At 33.3% G+C, this 20,511-nt stretch overlaps 1 protein-coding gene across 1 annotated transcript in view; it reads right to left on the reverse strand.

Annotated features, from left to right (window-relative positions):
• SPOCK3 (SPARC (osteonectin), cwcv and kazal like domains proteoglycan 3) overlaps positions 1 to 20,511 on the reverse strand; it is a 447,562-nt gene that overhangs the window by 173,374 nt on the left and 253,677 nt on the right. The window contains exon 5 of the mRNA XM_045798692.2: positions 127 to 250. Coding sequence (XP_045654648.1) covers positions 127 to 250 — 124 coding nt within the window. The remainder of the gene's footprint in view (positions 1 to 126; positions 251 to 20,511) is intronic.

Here is a 20,511-nt window from a genome sequence, read left to right on the forward strand (position 1 = left end):
TATTTGCATTGTTTTAGGAGCTATATAAATTATTTGGATGACTACATGGGAGAACTGATAATTTTATTCATTTAATAGTAAATACATATTACGTGTTTCATACAAAATGACTGTAATTGTCTTTACCTGAGAAGAGTAGGTATGGCCATCTGAACCACACACGGGGTTGGTATAGACCACCGGGCACTGCTTACAGGTGGATGATACGGGACCCCTCCATTGCTTATGGCCGACTCCTGCATCTTTCATGCTGTCAAACAACAACGATAACCATACTTAGTGCATTTTTTAAAATACATAAATTGATATTAACGTCATGACTTTTCTTCATGTCATTCCAACTCCTGAAGATAAATTATAATCTGTAAACTCCATGCTCATTTTCAATGTATTAATCAGTATGCATTCTTCATTATAATCTTTTATTTCGTATATCAAGATTTTCCCATAAAAAATAAGAATATATTCCTTTGAAATATTCTGCTGGTCACATAGTTATGTGTCATGATGCAGATTTTTTTGTTTTAATCTGTAGCTGTGATGTGTTTTTGATAATCCCAGAAACAGAAGCAACAATTGCTTGGCAATAGAGAACTATTTCATGAAGAACAGTAACTGAAAAGAACACCAAATTCCTCAGGTATACCCAATGTGCCTGGAAATAAGAGATGCTTATTTTGAGAGAAAACAGCAATAAAGAACTTTCCAGCAATGACTAAAATTTAGAAAGCCAAATTAATAGGTTTAGTGATAGCCAATCCTCTTTTTTATTATATAGAAATACTTCAAAATAGATCCATTTTGAGGCTTTGATCTAGAATAACTTGGGAAAACCCATTCTTTTCTGTTACCTACACTTAGAATTATTTGTTTTTCCACTTTGATTAAACTGCTTATTGCTCTGCCTACTTGTGTGAACAATTTACGTACAGCGGGTAAAGTGCTAAGAATTAAGAAGCAAAGCAACAAGGAATCTATTCAAAAACATTCAATATTCAGAAATTCTTTAGTAAATCAGTACTCATTCTTATTCATTAAAATTGTTTATAGAGACAGTAATTTCATGTGTCTATTGTGATGAGAAAAGATGTTTTACGAGAAATATTTGCTTCTATTTCCTTTTCATTTTTGTCATGAATAAGTCAACCTACAAAAAAGTAATCCTGAAATACTATTAAGAAATATAGTATTACTTTTTATTATAGGGAAAGAAGTTCAAACTATGTGTTTCAAATTTTGATAAAATTTGGATGGACATTGAGAAAAGGTTTTTTATCTTCTCCCCCGCCCCAACCCTGCTTCTCTCAAAAATTTTTCATGAAACTATCATAGCTCTAAACATTTCTCTTTATTTCAATTTTGTAAATTTTGCCCAAAGACTACTTAAAATTTAAAATGCCTGGCCATAGAGTTCATGTCATAAGAAAAAAATGGGAAAAATAACCATGGGGCTATTACTGATTAAATAATTGGCACAGAATTCTAATGGGAATTAAACAATAACTGGAAAACTTGGAACATTATTACTCTATGCCATTTCAAACTTATAAATTACAGAAATAGAGCAGAGGGAAATAAAAAATGCATTCTATTCACATTATTCTTTCACATTGTATAATCAAAATAAAGCATAAAATTATGCAATCAGGTACCTTAAGAGAATTATTACCAAGTTCAGTCTTTAGTTATCCTTATTCCCTTCAAAGCCAGCATTGCTTTCTTATTCCTAAAGTACATCAATAAAAATGGTATTTTTTATTTAAACTTCATCCTAGTTAGAATTTGCTGAAGTATCATCAACACTATAAACATTATAATGTTACATATATTTGTACCAGCATTTTGAATAGGAGTTGATGCCAAACTATGCCATTTCTAAAACCAGTAATTTACTTATGTTTATTTTTGAATAAATGCGGTAGATGAGGGTAAGCTAACCAAAATTCATATTTTAATATATACTATTCATACCATAACACCTGGAGAATGAACAGTGAATCATGAACATTTTATTATATTCAGTAAATCCAAAAGAAAGCACTTAGCATTTTGTCATCGTAAGACAGTCTTTACAGAATAGACTCTATATTTAACAAAATAGTCTAGAAAATTTGAGCCTAAATTTGAAATCTGAAATTCTAAATATAGTTTTATGTGTTCTTAAATCATCTCAGACTGATGTAATTTACACATGAAGAAAATGAATTATTTCATTTTCTGTTGAAAGACAAATTACACTTAAGCACATAAAGGTCAATATAGAATATACTTTTTCTAGCCATGTATTCATGTTAGAATTAAGGTATAAATACAAATGAATTTTTAGGAATCTTATTTGACTAAAAAATACTTCTACAAATTCATAAATTAATTAGCAATGTACTAACTGGAATCACCAGGTATAAACAGATAAGGCAAGTACTTTCTTTTTTTCAAAAATCAAAACATCTATAATTGAAAAAAATAAAGGATTTACATGTGAAAACAAAATAAACAATATAACATGGTGGACACCAGAGGACAAACAAGCTATCGTTCACAAAGGCTTTAGGATTCTGAGCAATGCTGACCACTTCTAAAGGCAGGAGTTGGGCAAGTCTTTGCAAACATCTTGCTCCCCCTTAGCACTTAGTGCTTCACCTGACAGCTAGCCAAATATGGCATCTCTACTCACTCTATTCACCATGGAAGACATTTTTTTAAATAATTTTTATTTTGTTAAATTAGTTACCATATAGTACATCCCCAGCATGGAAGACATTTTTGCATCCCAGAGTCTACTTTACCAAAGTTGTCATGTGATTGAGAATTTGTTTAATTTGGTATCAGGAATGCTCCTCAGAAGTAACATTACTCACAATCTTGGCTATTAAAATATTTGTCTTGTTCTTAGGAAAATTAGTGAGGTAGATGTTATAACTGAAAATGTCTCAGGTTTAATTTATTATCTATGTATTTATTATCTATAGATAGTAATTTACTATCTATATTATTATATATGTAATATATAATTACATATAAGTGGAGATTATCTTTTTTTTTTTTGATTTTTAATTACATTTTGAAGGTCCTATTTAAGGAAGAACAATTGTGCTTTAAGTGAGAGACAGTCAAGGAAGTCCAAGATGGGCAGCCAAAGATGGGCAGAGTGAAGGGCTTAGGAAAAGGCACAGCTGGCTCAGGCTATCGGAATGAGTGTCTGGCATCCATAGCAGGAGGAATGACATGTAAGAAACTACCATAAGCAAAAGCATCACTAGGCATATTATTTTGAGTATTCCAAATGTAAAAGATAGTTAACCTTTGAAAGTAAGCCTAATTTTTTGATATACCAAAAACAATTAGCAGTTAATTATTTTGAATTATTATCAAATGGGGCAATAAAATTTCCTCCCTTAATGAAGTACAAAATTCAATTATTTAGAATTATTTAGAAACTACTCTTTCAATGGCAACTCTGCTAGAATAAACTTCTTAAAGGTCTACCTTTAAAAGAACTGTTTTTCAAAAATACATACTTCAAGTTTGAAGACTTGAGTTAAAAATTTATTTATTGACTTTACAATGGCATCCTATATGTGGCCATGATCCTTTCCCTTAAAGAGCAAAAAATTGTATTTTTGAACCCAAAGAATTGAAGCAATTGAATGATAATCTATGACAGATAAAAACAAGGATTTTTCTCAAAATCTTATTTAAATATTCCACCATTCAGGCACTAAGTTAGCTTCATAAGAATATACCTGTTTTTATGCTTCTGGTAGGTGGAAAATTAAATTACTCAAAAGAATTTATACTATAGCTAGTGCTCCTTTACATGACTTATTTTGAGGCAGTTGAGTTGTACCATCTTATTACCTGAGCTGTCTCCTGTGCTCCTGATTTACCTTTCACTCTGGTCTTCAGTGTTGAGACTCAAAGCAGCAGTCACACATGAAAGCTCAACAGTCTCTTATTTTTCTAATAACTACTATGTTAATTACTGCTACATCTGTTTATTCAATTATGGTCTATTTGGTTTTCTGTTTAGTTAATCATGTTGTGCCTTTTAACAAGATAATTTGAACACAATGTCCACGTTTTAGGATTTACATTGATTTTGGAAAGAGCACAAATGATGCTACCAAAATGGTTATAGCAGGAAAAAAAAATCTTGATTTAATTTTTATACATGACCATGTCATTAATCAGTTTTGACAAGTCAGTAACCTCCCTGGGTCTTAATTTCTTCCCTTACATGATGCTAAGCTTCATCAGTATGGGTCATTTGATCTTGAGCATTCCATGAGCCTATAAATCTTTAATAAAATTACTTATACAAAGACACTCAAAAATTAGAAGCATAGACAGTGCATAAGCACCATATGTTATGATTTTAGAGCTTGACAGTGTTACCAAGTGAAACAAATATATCATTATGGTGTAAAGGATGATGTTGAGTGGAGCAAGAGACAGGCTGGAATGCTGAAGGTGTAAACTTCAGCTATCTCAAGGTAGCAAATGAAAGTAGGAAGCCCAGTCTTGTGATAACTAATGAAAGAGGGAAGATAAAACATGGCAGTAATTTCTATGAAAGTAAACCTAAGAATTAAAGGATACTCGTATTATAATATCAAAAAGCATCATCAATAAATGATAAAAATAAAAAATGTATCATATTTATACGGTAAATAATTATATATTTTGTCTACAACTCTGTAGTTCCTAAATCTGACATCACACATAATTAATCCTCATTTCTTTAGGCCATAAATATGCAAGCAGGAAAAAATGCCAATTTATTTATTATATATTTACCTTAGGAGGGGAATCATCAGTATTCAAGTCTTAATTCCTTATGTGTATTTGCTTCTTTCTATATGCACTTAAATTAACTTTGTTTCAATGAAAGAATTTTATTCTAATCTGATAAAATGACATTCAAGTGAACACAGATATTCTGTGAATATCTCAGCTGAGGACAGCCTGATGTGATGTATTTCTTGTCTGGTTAATACACCTAACACTTCAATTCCCTTGAGCAGTCAGTTTTTCAAGTTCTGCCAGACTTGTGGAAGAATTCTTACTTAAGACACAACTAACAACTTATGATTCATTCCCTATTGGCCATAACTCTTCAAGAATCAAGGCTTTCCTTATTACTTTTTTTTTTTTTTTTTTTTGCCATGCGTCTTAGAAAAGGACAGATGGTATTAGCAAGTGCAGGAAATTATCTTTTAGGGCAGACAATTATGTGAAATTTCAAAAGTCCTATACAGAATGCATTAAAACTATAGTGGCCACTATTTGCTTCCCGTGATTTTTGTACTGTGTGTGATAGTAATTTAAGCAATGAATCAAGGCATAAGCAATCAATTTTAATTTTAAGTAAAAAGATATATTCTACAAATACAAAACAAACATTTATTTATATGAGAAAACATTATTAACTATAGCTGCTAAACTATACATATTAAAAATAAATTGGCATAGTTTATTCTGCAATATGAGCAGAAACTCTACTTGTTCCTCGTATATTACAAAGAACTACGATTCATAGAAAAAGCTCACTTATAGATGTATTTCAAAATTCAGTACTAGGAGTAATTAATAAAATGTATCTTTAAAAACTATTTGTAGCATAAATTGAATGCATTCTAAAAATTGATCATAGTAATAAATTCTTATCATGAACTGTATCTACCAAATCAACTTATACAGTAGTGTTGCCAGAAAATCAAAGTAATTAGTGATTTAGAGAGCATAATTTTTACAGAGTAATAAAATTAAACATCAGAATTTAGACTTTAAAGAGCTGTGGATAATTTATAATATTCCAAACCTTCTTTGAACAAATCTTAAAATAATATTGTAGAGTTATATTGCTACTTAAGTAGCATACAATTTAAGTGAGGTTTATTTCAACAACCAGTATATTTGAACATAGATCTTGTTAACACAATAAACCAATTAGTGAGGCTAATTTCCTGTCAAAGGATGTTTCCCTGACTTTACTTTAAAGCTATGTTATCATTGTGAGATTTGAATCATGGACAAGTTACGATAATTGAGTGATGTAGTCCATCAAGTAATTTTTTATTAAGCAGTGAACATATTCACAATTATTAAAGACATCAATGAACAACTTCAAATTTCAATATAGACAGTACTATAAATGACACTTATAATCTCTTTCTCAATCTGATCCCCAATGGACTGAATGAGTAATAAAGGTTTAAAATGTATAAAATGTAGATGACGTCAAATCCAGATTGTAGTCCGTACTGTTTCCACATAATTAATTTCAAACATCATTTTAATTACTAAAGCTCTCTTTATTTAGCTACGCAAAAAGTATATTCAACTGCAAAGGATCTTGATTGTGTAAGATTTAGTCATTGGTGGAGTTATTATGGATTAGAAATGTCCATAAATCTACTTCCAGCAAAATACAGATCAACAGATTGGGAATTCACAATCTTGAGTATGATAAACCAATTACCTAATTATCAAGTATGTATAAATGTATTCATTGGAAGAAGAGCTGGAAAGTTATTTTTCGTTTTCAAGCCAATAAAATTTCATCAAACAATATTTTAGAACTGAGTCAAGTACTCACACAAATTAAAGGTTAGGTTTTCATGTGTGTTGATAGTCTATTACATGCTAGACTCATATATTACAGTAATATCTATTATTTTAGCAATCATATACAATATGTGTTAGTCTTCAAATTCTTTTTTTTTTTAAGATTTTTTATTTATTTATTCAACAGAGATAGAGACAACCAGAGAGAGAGGGAACACAAGCAGGGGGAGTGGGAGAGGAAGAAGCAGGCTCATAGTGGAAGAGCCTGATGTGGGGCTCGATCCCAGAACTCCGGGATCACGCCCTGAACCGAAGGCAGATGCTTAACCGCTGTGCCACCCAGGCGCCCCTAGTCTTCAAATTCTGAAGCTAGAAATAGAGAGTTGGAGGGAGCTTAATTATCTTGCTCAAGTTTCTAGCACTTATAATTACAGATATGGACTACCAGTGTTCAATTTTTTTTTACTTTATCACTAATGTTTTCCTTGCTATGATGTGCATATGAAGTTTTAAATGTCATGGAAAACCACATTCCCTATTTCATAAATTTCTATGTCTGTTTTACTTAACGGGTGAAAAATGACAATTACTTCAAATTTTACTTTAAAAAGGATCTAGACCAATAAATGTTGTCTAGAGAACATATCTGGCTGATTAAAACAGAAATTTTTATACAGTTTAATAAATAATATATCACCATATATGTGATTCTGATTTAGGGAATCAATACAAATATTAATTTACTAATACATGAATTGGTTCTATTTAATTTGTATTGACAGGTGTAATTTCATTCCAGACATGAGAATGTTTACAAAGTCTAGCTTCCAATATTTAAAACAATAATTCATAAATTCCTTTGTTTTTTCAATTATTAATGTTCATCAAAAAGCAAGGTTTTAAACATTAACTACATTATTACTTTAACATGATGTCGTTCTACAGTGCCAGCACTGAGCAAAGTCTGAACTAAGATTGGAGGTCACAAGAATGGGTGACTCTTAAAGATCAAGGAGATTCTATATTTGGAAAAAACATATTCACATTTTTAAAATAACAATGACAGATATGCAACTTAAAAAGAAAAGTATCTACTAAAAGAAAATGACTAAGAATATAACATTTATCAAGAGACATGAAAAAATATTCTGTGTGATCAAATATGTCTTATTTTGTTCTTTTTAATTTGTTTTTAATTTGAGTATAGTTGAAACACAATATTAGATTAGTTTGAGTTGTACCACATAGTGGTTCAACATGTTTATACATTATGCTATGTTCCCCACAAATGGAGCTATCATCTGTCAACACACAACACAATTACAGTATCATTGACCAAATTCCCTATGTTGTGCCTTTTGTTCCTGTGACTTATTCATTCTATAACGGGAAGCCTATGACTTCCACTTCTCTTCACGCATTTTGCTCATTTCCCCACCTCCCTTCCTTCCAGCAATGATCAGTTTGTTCTTCGTATTTATAGGTCAGACATTTTTTCTTTGTTTGCATATCCATTTGTTTTGCTTTTTAGATTCCATGTGTGAGTGAAACCATATGGTATTTGTCTTTCTCAGTCTGACTTAATTCAGTTGGTATAGTACCCTCTAGATCCACCCATGTTATTGCAAAAGGCAAGATTTCATCATTTTTTAAGCTGTGCAATATTCCATTATATATGGCAAGATTTCATTCTTTTTTGTGGCTGACCAGTATTCCTATACATATATGCCAAGTTTTCCTTATCCATTCATCTATGGATACATTGCTTCTGTATCTTGGATATTGTAAATAATGCTGCAATATACACGGTTGTGCATACATCTTTTCAAATAAGTGTTTTTGTTTTCTTTGGGTAAATAATCAGTCATGGAATTACTGGATCATATGGTATTTCTATTTTTAATATTTTGAGGAACCTCCATATAGTTTTCCAAAGTACGTATACCAATGTGAATTTCTACCAACCATGTATGAGGGTTCCTTTTTCTCCACATTCTCATCAACATTTGTTATTTCTTCACCACATTCTCACCAAGATTTGTTATGTCTGTTTGATTCCATGCCCATGAACTGGAAGAATTAATATTGTTAAAATGGCCTTACTACCCAAAGCAATCTACAGATTCAATGCAATCATTATCAAAATACCAACAGCATTTTTTACAGAATTAGATCAAATAATCCTAAATTTGGATGGAACCACTCAACACCTGAAATAGCCAAAGCAGTCTTGAGAAAGAATAACAGGCTGGAGGTATCACAATTCCAGCTTTCAAGAAATACTACAAAAGTGTAGTAATCAAAACAGTATGGTACTGGCACAAAAACAGACACGTAGGTCAATGGAATAGTATAGAGGGCCCAAGCATAAACCTGCATTTATATGATCAGTTAATCTATGTCAAAGGAGGCTAGACTATACAATACAGAAAATACAATTTTTTCAATAAATAGTGCTGGGAAAACTGGACAGCTACATGCAAAAGAATGAAACTGGGCCACTTTCTGACATCATACACAAAAATAAACTCAAAATGGATGAGAGACATAAATATAAGAAGTTGAGAAGAACTTGAAGCCATAAAAATCCTAGAAGAGAACAGAGGCAGTAATTTCCCTGACTTTGGTCATAACCACATTTTTCTAGATATATCTTCTGAGTCAGGGGAAACAAAAGCAAAAATAAACAGAAAGCTTCTTTACAGCAAAGGAAACGATCAACAAAATGAAAAGGCAGAAGATATTTGCAAATGACATATCCATTAAAAGGGTTAATATCCAAAATACATGAAGAATTTCTACAACTCAACACCCAAAATGTGTCTTGATTATGAAATATTCTTTTGATTTTGTTTGTTTTTCTAAACAGAAGGAAATATTTTTAGCTACTCTTCAACAAAAAGACCTGACAGCTTTTGCAGAAGCTTTCAACAATTAAATACCACATTTTATTTAAGGAAACAGTCACTAAATTTCATTCAAAGTTCAGGGAAGGAAAACAGCTTTTTCTTCATGTGTTGTTTTTATGAAAGTCATTGTTATTGACCTCTGCTTTGCTTACTGCTTCATTGGAAAAGGAAAGTCATAGAAATAGGAAAGGAGAAAGAAGCTACCATGTTGTGCTTGAGTCTGATTTATAGGCTGAGAGAAAGGGTAAGAGCACAAAGCTTTCACTATGCATTAGCTCTTACATTAGCTCTTATTTTTCAAGTAAACTAATTAATAAAATTAAAAAGAAAGTATGGAGTTTTTGACTCCATAGTATTTTTCTCTATTTCAGATTTTATTCAATTCCTGTCCTGAAAACACATACTCCTTTTCTTTTTTTTTTTTTGAAAGCATATACATCTAAGTAGGTGTTGACTCCTTCCGATGTAATAAAGAATAGAATCAGATATGCCAGACAAGGACATTTTCAAGAGACATCCCAGTAATGTGTTCGATATCTACAAGGTTATGGGAAAGGCCTTTTAAACAGTTTTATTATTTTTATTTATAAAATATTATGACTTATAGTTACAGCTACTGACCATGTCCTAGGAACTGAATTAGGCATTGTTACAACCCTATCACTAGCTCACCTGATAACTTGTATCTTCTAAGCTGTAAATAGTAGCCATGCACCCTTCTAAATATTGTCTATTGATTTATTCATGAATATACCCGATAATGTGTCCAGAAAGTATTTTACAATCTGAAGGTACCAGGTGGGTAGAGTCATTGAATTCATAGAGCTCACAATTCGTTTGGAGACAAAAAAGATGAGCATAGCTTGCAATGAGGTTTTCCTATGGTCCAACAGGTAATAAGGACAATTTAGAACTTATATGGCCAACTTCCTACTCATGTTTGAGGTCCACAAAATATTTTACGACTCTCTAAGCACACTTTTGCTACCTGTTTGGTATCCCACCTATTCCCTTTGTAACTTATACCTTTTATTTACTTATCAGTTATATTCTAACAGCCATCCATATGCTTATCTTTCTCATTTAACCCAGAATTACTCATGCTTCCCTAGTTCTGAGTCTCTATTTTGCCCCCATGACATCTGCTAAGTCATCAGGAGACATAGTAATGCCTGATATCTATTTCTATCCTATTTCTGCTATTTCTTCTAGCTCTGAGTTTGGGAGACAAAGAGCCACTTTTAGCAAACGCCTACCTTTTGTGGCTTAAACATACTTTTAACTTCTGTTGAGTCACACCATTTACAAGCAAGCAGCTGAGCAGCAACAGAGGTCATCTAAATCACAGCATGGGATTGTATATAAATCGAATTTAAGCACAGCATCCTCTGGAGTCACCATACCAAGCAATCACATTCAACCTATGTGCTATTTGCTTACTCACATTCCTGATTTTCCTTTGGTTGGATCATGCTTCCAGAAATAGAGTTTCCAAAATTTGAGAATGTATTTGTTTCCTATGTTTGCTGTAACACATCACCACAAACTTTCCGGTTTAAAACAACAGAAGTTTAATCCCTCATAGTTATGGAGGTCAAAAGTTCAAAATCAGTTTCCCTGGACTAAAAATCAAGGCATTGGCAGAACTACCCTCTCTTGGGGAGCTCTAGGTGTTGGCTGTCATTCCTTGGCTTGTGACCCATCTCTCTCTGCTCCATCTTCACACTGTCTCGCACCCCTTTGTGTCTGTCAAAACTCCTCCCCACACACAAAAGGACACAATGTGATTGCATTTAAGATCCACTCCAAAAACCCAGGATGGCCTCCTCCTCTCAAGATCTTCAACTTAATCACAATTTTGCCATGTAAGATAATATTCACTCTTGTCATGTAAGATAATACAGATTCTGGAAATTAGGATATAGACATATCTTTGGGACAACTTTTCAGCCTATTACTGAAAGAATACTTGGAGGAAGAGAGATTTTATCTTTCTCACAAGAAAGGAGCTATAGTAATGAAGTCTCTGGTATGTAGAAATTCACAGTGAGAATGTATTTTTTCCTATAATCACTCTAATGAGCCCCTTTACATCTAAAAGAGGAATATATGGTCCACGGCGATATATTGGGACTTACGTGTTGTTCCCTCAGCTCTCACAAGGCTGTGGTATTCTGCAAATATATGCTTAGTCCCAACCACAGAAACACAGCCATATCTCACTTATTCTTCTGTCAGGAGAGAATAGTTCTCAGCTTCCCAATCCATATACTTTAAACTCACCTTATGTCTCAGTGAATTATGCCACCATTTTTATTTCTTACTTGACCAATTTTAGGGAAACTAAGTGCTAGAGTCATGGAGAGTGGAAAATGATAAAGTTGCCATTTTTATGGATGAACAATAAAGACAACAATCAAATAATGTGCCTCATCAGACCCTCAATTTGATTGGTAGAACAAGTGATAAAAGCAGTGGGGACTTCTTTTAGTCCTTTGGCATTTAGGAGTAGTGGTCACTGGGGGCAAGTTGAAAGATAATAGTAGGTAGATGGACTAAGTGTCATGTGATAGGGAAAAATATAGTCTCCATGGCATCCAGGGTTTACAGGACAGAAGCCATTGCATTATACTGGAATTTATTTCAGAAAGTGTGGTCCATAGGCTTTGTTCTATGTTCCAGATGACTTTCTGTTTTTGTGTTCTGCTCATTTTTTTCCAGAACTTTACACAAGCTCTCTTCCCTCTCCACTAATCTTTTCACCTTTTAAGCACAACTCCTCATTCTTCCTCCAGTATGCTTCCCTGAGACTGGCACAAAGTAAGTACTCCATAAGTATCATTGAATGGGTAAGTAAAGGAAAGCAAACAAAAAGAAAGCAAGAAAAAAAGCAGGAGGAGGGAGAGAGAAGGGGAGGGAGGAGGAGAGGGAGGATAGGGTTCCCTGGTTGACCACAACGGATGGTTCCTATTTTCTTATCTTAGTTCAATGTCTCCTTAAGAAGCAGAAATTATATAGCTTTATTTTCTTACTAGATAAACTTGTTATATGTAATTTGTAAAGTAAGTCCTTGTTAAAAGTCATTATTGCTTGCCACATTAAAAGCCAGTGAATTTGAATAGGATACAATAATAGAATTGGCTCTGAATTCAAACAAGAGTCTTATTTTTCCTAACAATTATTTTATGCTGTAGCATAAAGAACCATGACAAGGGCATTTTATATTATTTCTCAGCAACTTCAGTCTATCAAGGACTCTTTTTTTAACCTGCTCTCCATTACTCATGTAGGAAGTAAGCATCAAGAAATGAACAACTTGGCTCTTCACAACTGTATGGAGAAGTGATTTATATAGGAGCCTTCTTTTCAACAATACTTTAACTCAAAAACATTGCAAATTTACTGCATTTTTTTGCTTCTCACTTTTTAGAATAATAAAATCTATTTAATCTATAATCTCTTGTTAATTTTCTTTCAAAAATACTTTGCCACAGTCTCTCTTCCCCTTCTGACAACTTTTTTTTTCTCTTTGACCATTTAAAGGCAATAAAACATACAGTAGACAAAGAGCACTCTACATTTCCTAAGTCCCCCATTAGCACTGCCTTCAAGAAGTAGAATGCTGGTTAATGGTTTATCACGTTTACTGTTACAATAGGGACCAAGGGCTGGGAAGTGGAATTACTGGGCTGAATAAAAGGTTGGTGAATCCTTAGCTGTGAGATCACAATGCTAAATTAAGCTCTCCTGAAAGTTGGCCACTCTTTCTATGTTGGAGAAATGTTTAAATGTTTAAAGCTAATCCACTGCAACACAGCTGTAGACTTTTTTCTTTATTTTGTTAAAATTTTATTTATTTGAGAGCGATGGAGAGTGAGAGCCAGAGAGAGAGAGAGAGCAAGGGGAGGGTCAGAGGGCAATGGAAAGAGAGAATCCCAAGCAGACTCCTTGCTGAGTGCAGAGCCTGCCACTGCACAGAGCTCCATCTCAACACCCACAGATCAAGACCTGAACCAAAACCAAGAGTCGGATGCTCAACAGACTGAGTCACCCAGGTGCCCCATAGCTGTAGACTAGATCAAATAATATATGTGTACTCTGTGTTCTTGTTGGAAGTTTGTTTTCTTGGGTTTGTGTTTGCTTATTTTGTTTACATTGGTTTGATAAAAATCAAACTTGAATTACTTAGGATTTAGGTGTAAATAGGCAAAGAAGTCTTTGGCTTATTTTAATCCTATTGGTATATTGTCCAGGGATCCAAGTTTAGGTAAAGAAGCATGCCATGGGTTGTAGCGTAGCAGATTGGCAAGCATTGGGGTTTTATGCTGAAGATCCAACATGGGATAAGTATTAATTTATTTATATTTTGTTCTTTGCATATATGTCCTTTGGTGAAAATTTTCAGTATTCCTGAATTCCTTTAATCACTTCCCAATGACAGACCAAATATACCCTTATAGTAATCCTTTCCCACAAACTTCAGTGGATATAAATATAGATCTATTTTTATGTATTACTATGGCTTTTGTAGAAAAAGGAACTCTTTAAATATGCTTACAGTTAAGAGTCTTGTCCATACATCAAGAGAAGGAAGATCGTCTCCTCTCACCAAGGAATACTACTCTTGGTTTAATATGTGTATAATAAATTAATTTTTATTGTGTCATACCACTGGAATTTGAGGGTAAAGCTGCTAAACATAATATAGCCATAAATAACAGATATTTAAAAAACATAGACATGTTAATATCTAAAACACATCTCATTTTAACATAGTAAAAAAGAATAGGGTAGAAAGTAACTCCTAGTCTTTGTTTCAAATCTGACGTCAATTCCACTATTCTAAGTAGAATTTACTTTTATTTATTTATTTATTTTTTATTAAAGATTTCATACATCTATTTTTCAGAGGGAGAGAGCAAGCACACAAGCAAGAGGAGTGGCAGGCAGAGGGAGAAGCAGGCTCCTCACTGAGCAAGGAGCCCGACTCAGGAATCTATCCCAGGATCGTGGGATCATGATGTGAGCTGAAGGCAGACACTTAACCGACTGAGCCACTCAGGTGTCGCTCTAAGTACAATTTATTTTAAAAAAACAGTTGTTAACTTCTCTAAGTTCCTCAAGTATAGATCTGCTATCTTGGACTTAAAAGTGTGAAGAAATAAAGAAAACAGAAATGTCATTCTCAGCAAAATATATGTTGAAGTCAATATCATGCTTGTGAATTTCCTAATATGCAAGAGGAGAGTTTGAAAATCCATTCTATTTTAGGATAAGTAATATAAATCACATTAAAGCATTTAAGTTATTTTTTACAATTCATTTTAAGCACGTGTGCAAGTATGTCTCAATCCTACTGATAAATCATATAACATTTTTCTTCTCAAAGTTCCACACATCAATTTACACAATCACATGAGTGAACGATTAGGAGACAGATTTCCTTTCAAAGTTTAGAGTTTTTTTTTTATGGGAAGATTATTGTTCAAATAGCATCTCTATCATTGTCATCAAGAGAAAATAAATTATGATATAATAATCCCTTTGGTGAAGCTAAATTTTACAAACCCTTAGATTGGAATGAAATGCAGATGTTGAGTAATTGGTGAAGCTTTACTAAATATAGAACATGAGAAGAAATTAAAATGTGGTTTATGAATTATTCATTGAGTTTTGTATTCAATAACCACGAGAACCCTGTGGGTTCTTCGGATCCTGTCGGCATACGAGCCACACAGCATGCATGGTCACATCTGCAGAACTTCAGATTTCTCGAGGATATGAGGAAAATTACACATCTTTTAACAGAAAATTGTGACCTTTGGCATTTGCTTCAGGCTACATTCTCCAGATATCATTTGAAATAACTTTATGGAAAGGTTTTGAGATCTGTTTCCTCTAATGAACTATTTGAACTTAGTTTTCAGACTTCTGTCCTTGACGGAATTTTAAAATGCTGCCTTCATTTCCATGCAGCCCAACAGCTGGTAAGAGATATTTTAACTTCTGCCGTGTCCCTGTGATCTCTGACCTCTCCCTCTAAGTGGCATCAGAAGAAACTAACAACAGGCATTTATGTCACAATTATTTTCAGACTTATAAAAAAAATTCTCAACTTCTATTTTAATAATTTAGTAACTAATAGGGACTGTGCCTGGATGGCACAGTCTGTTTAGTGCCGGACACACGTCCTGATCTCAGGGTCGTAAGGTCAAGCCCCGAGTCAGGCTCCATGCTCACCCGAGTCTGCTTAAGTTTCTCTCTCCCTCTCCCTCTGATCCCCACAACCCATGTTCTCTCTCTCTCAAATAAATTAATAAATCTTTAAAATAATAATAATAAATTTAATAATGAACTGTTCCCTCAAAGTTTGTAAAAATACCCTCTTGGATTATATTTAGAGGGGCAATAACCCTATTGAACCTACACGTACAATTTTTTATCCAGTTTCAAATACAGTTCAATTAAGACATTACATTTTTCACTTACAATACCTTGCTTATAAAATGCAATGTTCTTTCCTTTCCCTACTTATATCTATATTCAAGTATCAAGAGCAAGCAGTTATTTACTATAGCAACTCAATGTTAATAATGCCATGGAATTTGCTAAAAATATGGGTCCTTCAATGTTTTGTGTGGAGCAATGTCAACTCTGTGCCCAAGGTTAATTAACCAACCTCTTCAATGGTGAGCCCAGAGGAGGCACCAACGGTTGGGGGAGCTACAACACAGGAGCCCCTAGGCATTCCTCCTGGCATGCCTCCTGAACTCTGGTATAGCGTGGTAATGATGGAGCTGCAGACTTCTTCAGTGCTTTCTTCTGATGTTCAAATTCTTCCTCCTCTGCTGTCTGGTTGATGATTTCATTATACTTGTCAAAAATCTTTTTGTCCTCACCATTCATATTGCTTTGAAGTTTCTAGTCTGTCTTTAGATTGAACATTTGATCAGATGCGAAAGGAGAAAAATTTAGAATGATTTCATTTCAAGCTTTATAGTGCTTAAATCCCTTAAAATAGGTGTAAGGTGGCCTGTGGCAGTGGGTGGTAAGTTCCCCAAAGAAGGATCCAATATGTATTTCATAGCTGCAAGTCATGAAAAGAATGCCTAATAAGAGGTTCAGATAGACACTGTGGGATTCATTATGTGCAGAAATAGTATAGGAAGGTACCAAAGAGGTAATTTTTTATGAGTGCTTTGTAACCTTGACCAGTAAAAATAGCCCATAAGGTTAAAACAAAAACAAGCAAACAAAAAACCTCCTTGGACTACCATTTGATAGAGGTCATACTTTGGTCCATTGAGAAATTATATAATGACATAAGGCAATTTTTTATTTTGTTAGTCATGATGTTTTGGGGGAAACGATGCCAATATTTTGTGTTGTATATGTAATATGTATAAGCCTTGTAGTAACTCCATAGCCTCCAAGGCATTCAGCGCCATCAAGTTAAAAAATTCTGAAGGAAGAGATTCTTATATTATGAAATAAATTGATGTTGGTGAGCCGAGTTCTTTGTGTAGACAGGGTCACATTTATATACAATAAATATTTCACTATTGCAAGTTAAGTTCCAATGAAAATTTTTGCCTGCATCACTTGAATGATAAATGACCTTATATAATTGGTTTAAAGATTCTTGATGAAAATGGTACAGGATTGCTGTGTTATAAGTTGCTGTGATGACCAATGAAAATAAATATAATTTTCTTTATAATTTTGGTTTCATTTCCTTCTATTGTTAATTTCTATTTTCCCCTTAGCATTTCTCTATTTGTGTTGAATACATCTTTAAAAAAATAATTCCAAAATCAAAATTTAGAGAGGGATGAGCAAGGGATTAGATATAAAGGAAAAAGTGCTAAGGAACAATTAAGTTACCTTCTATTTAAGATTTATACACAATGGAAGAGTAGAATCTACAAACTTCTGTTAAAGATTCACTTATCTCAATAATGTTTTATTTTTCTTTATACTGACGAATCTGTTACTAATTTTTTTTAATGTTAGTTTTATGTTTAAAACATATTTCTGTGGTTGTTCTGGTTTGAATGGATGGGATGGGGCCCTGAGAGCACTGGCTTAGAAGTGATTTTCTAATCCTTCCCAATGCAGGAAGGATAGATTCAATAGCAATTTGATAGATTTTTGTGCATTTTCTAAATCTTCACTTTATTCCTGGAAATGTCAAAGTGTGGAATTGAATCTTTCCTTTCCTAATTGTGTCCACATTGTAGATGCACGGCGATTGCCAACCAATATAATTAAATCACTCTTAACTTGTTTTTTGTTCTCTTTCTGAGCTAGAATCTTCCTTAGAAGATCTTAGTAAGATAAACCGAAGGAACAAAGATATTTCAATAGTTTGAAAATCCTTATAGTGAGATTGTGATAGACAATCTCTATCTCTTGGTCAATTTTTCCTTTAAAAATCTGCTATTTCTATGTAGTTTCTTCATAAAATCAAGAACTCTTTCTTTCCAAATATCTGTTTAGTTCCAGAGAGCTCTTAGGATGTGTTGCTTCATTTAAATACAACAGCAAGATTTATACCACGTCCCTTGCTCAACCGGAAAATAAGGGTCTCCATAGGAATATGTTTTTTCTTTCAAGCTGATCCCCAAACCACACCCCGGTTTAATTACTAGTCTAAGTCTATATAAGAACATAAGTCTCAAAAGATTTCAATATAATATTTGAAGTTGTTTAATGTATAAGGTGTACATCAGTTGAGTGAGAAAAATAATCTTTCCTAACTATGTCCACATTGCAGATGCACAGGGATTGCTGATCAACATCAATAATATGTTAAGAACTTTTCATTTAAAAAACAGCAAACTAAAAGATTTCAGCAAGGAATATGGACCATGATGCTCAGTTATAATTACACTTTTTGGGGGACATTTCCTAGTTTCTAGCTCTCTTATTCCTTAATTTTACACACTTTTTAAAAACTGAATCTGTTTACTGCTAGATAAATTTGAGTGAATTTCATTAGAACTTTTTTTTTTTTTTTGCTAGAACATGACTGCCCTTTCAAAGGTAAAGTAGCTTGTGATATAATTATGGAGGAAATGTGTGATTTCTTTTTCTCAAAACAGTTGGAATGGAGGGGAGGGAGGACAGTAAACATTGAGTCCTAAACAGAAAGTAATAAATGCTTACATATATAAAAACTGTCAACATACCTCATTTACTATTAATGCTATATTTGTATAGGTTTTAAAATTTTTATTTGTTTGGGGGGGAGGGGCAGAAGGAGAAGGAGAGAAAAATCTCAAGCACGTTGCACGCCCAGAGGAGAGCCTGATGCGGGGACTCTATCTCAGAATCCTGAGATCACGAGCTGAGCCGAAATCAGGAGTCAGATGCTTAACCACTGAGTCACCCAGGTGCCCCTGTAGGTTTTTTTAAAATAACATTAATTCTAGTATTTATTATTATAAGAAACAAGTGTATTTATTGTATGTAGAAAGGAGCTATTCTCACAAAATTGACATGGTCCTGTTTAACATTCTCTCCTTGTAAAAAGGGACAATGACAGCCATAGTTCGATTGACAGCTCTTTAATAATTCTTCTGGCACCAACAAAATGAAAAAAAGAAAAGCAGACTTTCATGAGAGATGATAAATCAAAGAAAAAAGACTCTAAAAAAATTACTGCATTATGAAAAGGTCAGACACTTAGATTAACATAGAAGGCACTTATGGAAAACATTTGCATTTCCTGTCAAGTGATCATAAGATGAAGTAGAGACAAGAAAGTTAACATGCATTATCCTATAAGACATGCTTCTATGAGATTTATTTTTGCCCCCAAACATCATATATTTGGTAAGATTTTGTTAAGATCACTTTTTAAAGTCTCTAATTAGATTTGCACTAAAAAATATAAATATGTCAACTTGTCACTTGCCAAAGAGAGTAAATGGGCTGTTTTAGGGATTCCATTAATGTCTTACTCTATCTACCTTTCTTGCAGATATCACACACACACACACACACACACACACACACACACACACGACTTTCTATGGTCACATATATGGAGTACTTTTGCATTCCCTTGCCCTGCAATTGTAGTATTATTTTAAAACAATCCATTGGTGTACATAAAAAACAATTTATATGGCATTAGCTTACCTGATATTTAATAGACATCCACAAATTTTAATTTTGTTTATCCTCAGTCTATCCCCACTAGAATATAAGCTCTCTCAGAGCAGAGATTTCTACATATTTTATTCAGTTCTATATTCCCTGTGACTCCAATACTCCCTAATGTATAAGTACTCAAGAAATATTTATTTTAAAGTGAATAATTGGCAGTAATTAGTATTTTTTCTCTATAAACTACTTGTTTCATTTAGAGCATTACATTTATGCTTTGTGTTTATTGTCACTGTAAACTTCTTTTCTTTATATTAACCACTTGTGGTGTATTTTCTGATGCTGAATTTGCTATAGGTGATACAGTTACATGTTCTAAATTCTTTAAAAGAGCAGAAGGAGCTAGTTATTGGGTCCTCAATAGACCTTACTCAGTAAATTCTTCAGGAATTTGATCCAACTCCATTACTACAGGGTCTTCTGGATTTCTGTTGGTCTCTTACGTCTTTTATTCTCTTCCTTTTTTTTTTTTTTTTTTTTGGCACTTCTCGTACACATTTTACACATTTAAAGTGTAAAAAGCAGGATAATGAATTATGGTATTTCCTAAGTAGTGGCAAAAACTCATTTCACATTCATTGCCATTCTTGCTTTGGAAAATAGCATATGACATGCATTTTTTAGGGGTTCACCCATAACCCTGAGCCACAGACATAAACTTGGAAATATGTTAACTCATTGCATTGTTTAACTTATCAATGCTTTATAAATCCACAATTTATGCAATAGGACACAGTTAAAGATGGTCTATGAGTTACTAATTAATATTATACTATTTTGATAATAACAAGACATCACTTTTCTTTTTTCAAGAAAATTCCTGGGGCGCCTGGGTGGCACAGCGGTTAAGCGTCTGCCTTCA

Source organism: Ursus americanus, chromosome 13 (assembly GCF_024610735.1).
Source record: "Ursus americanus isolate L20-20 chromosome 13, mUrsAme1.1.p, whole genome shotgun sequence".
Taxonomy (NCBI): Eukaryota; Metazoa; Chordata; class Mammalia; order Carnivora; family Ursidae; genus Ursus; species Ursus americanus.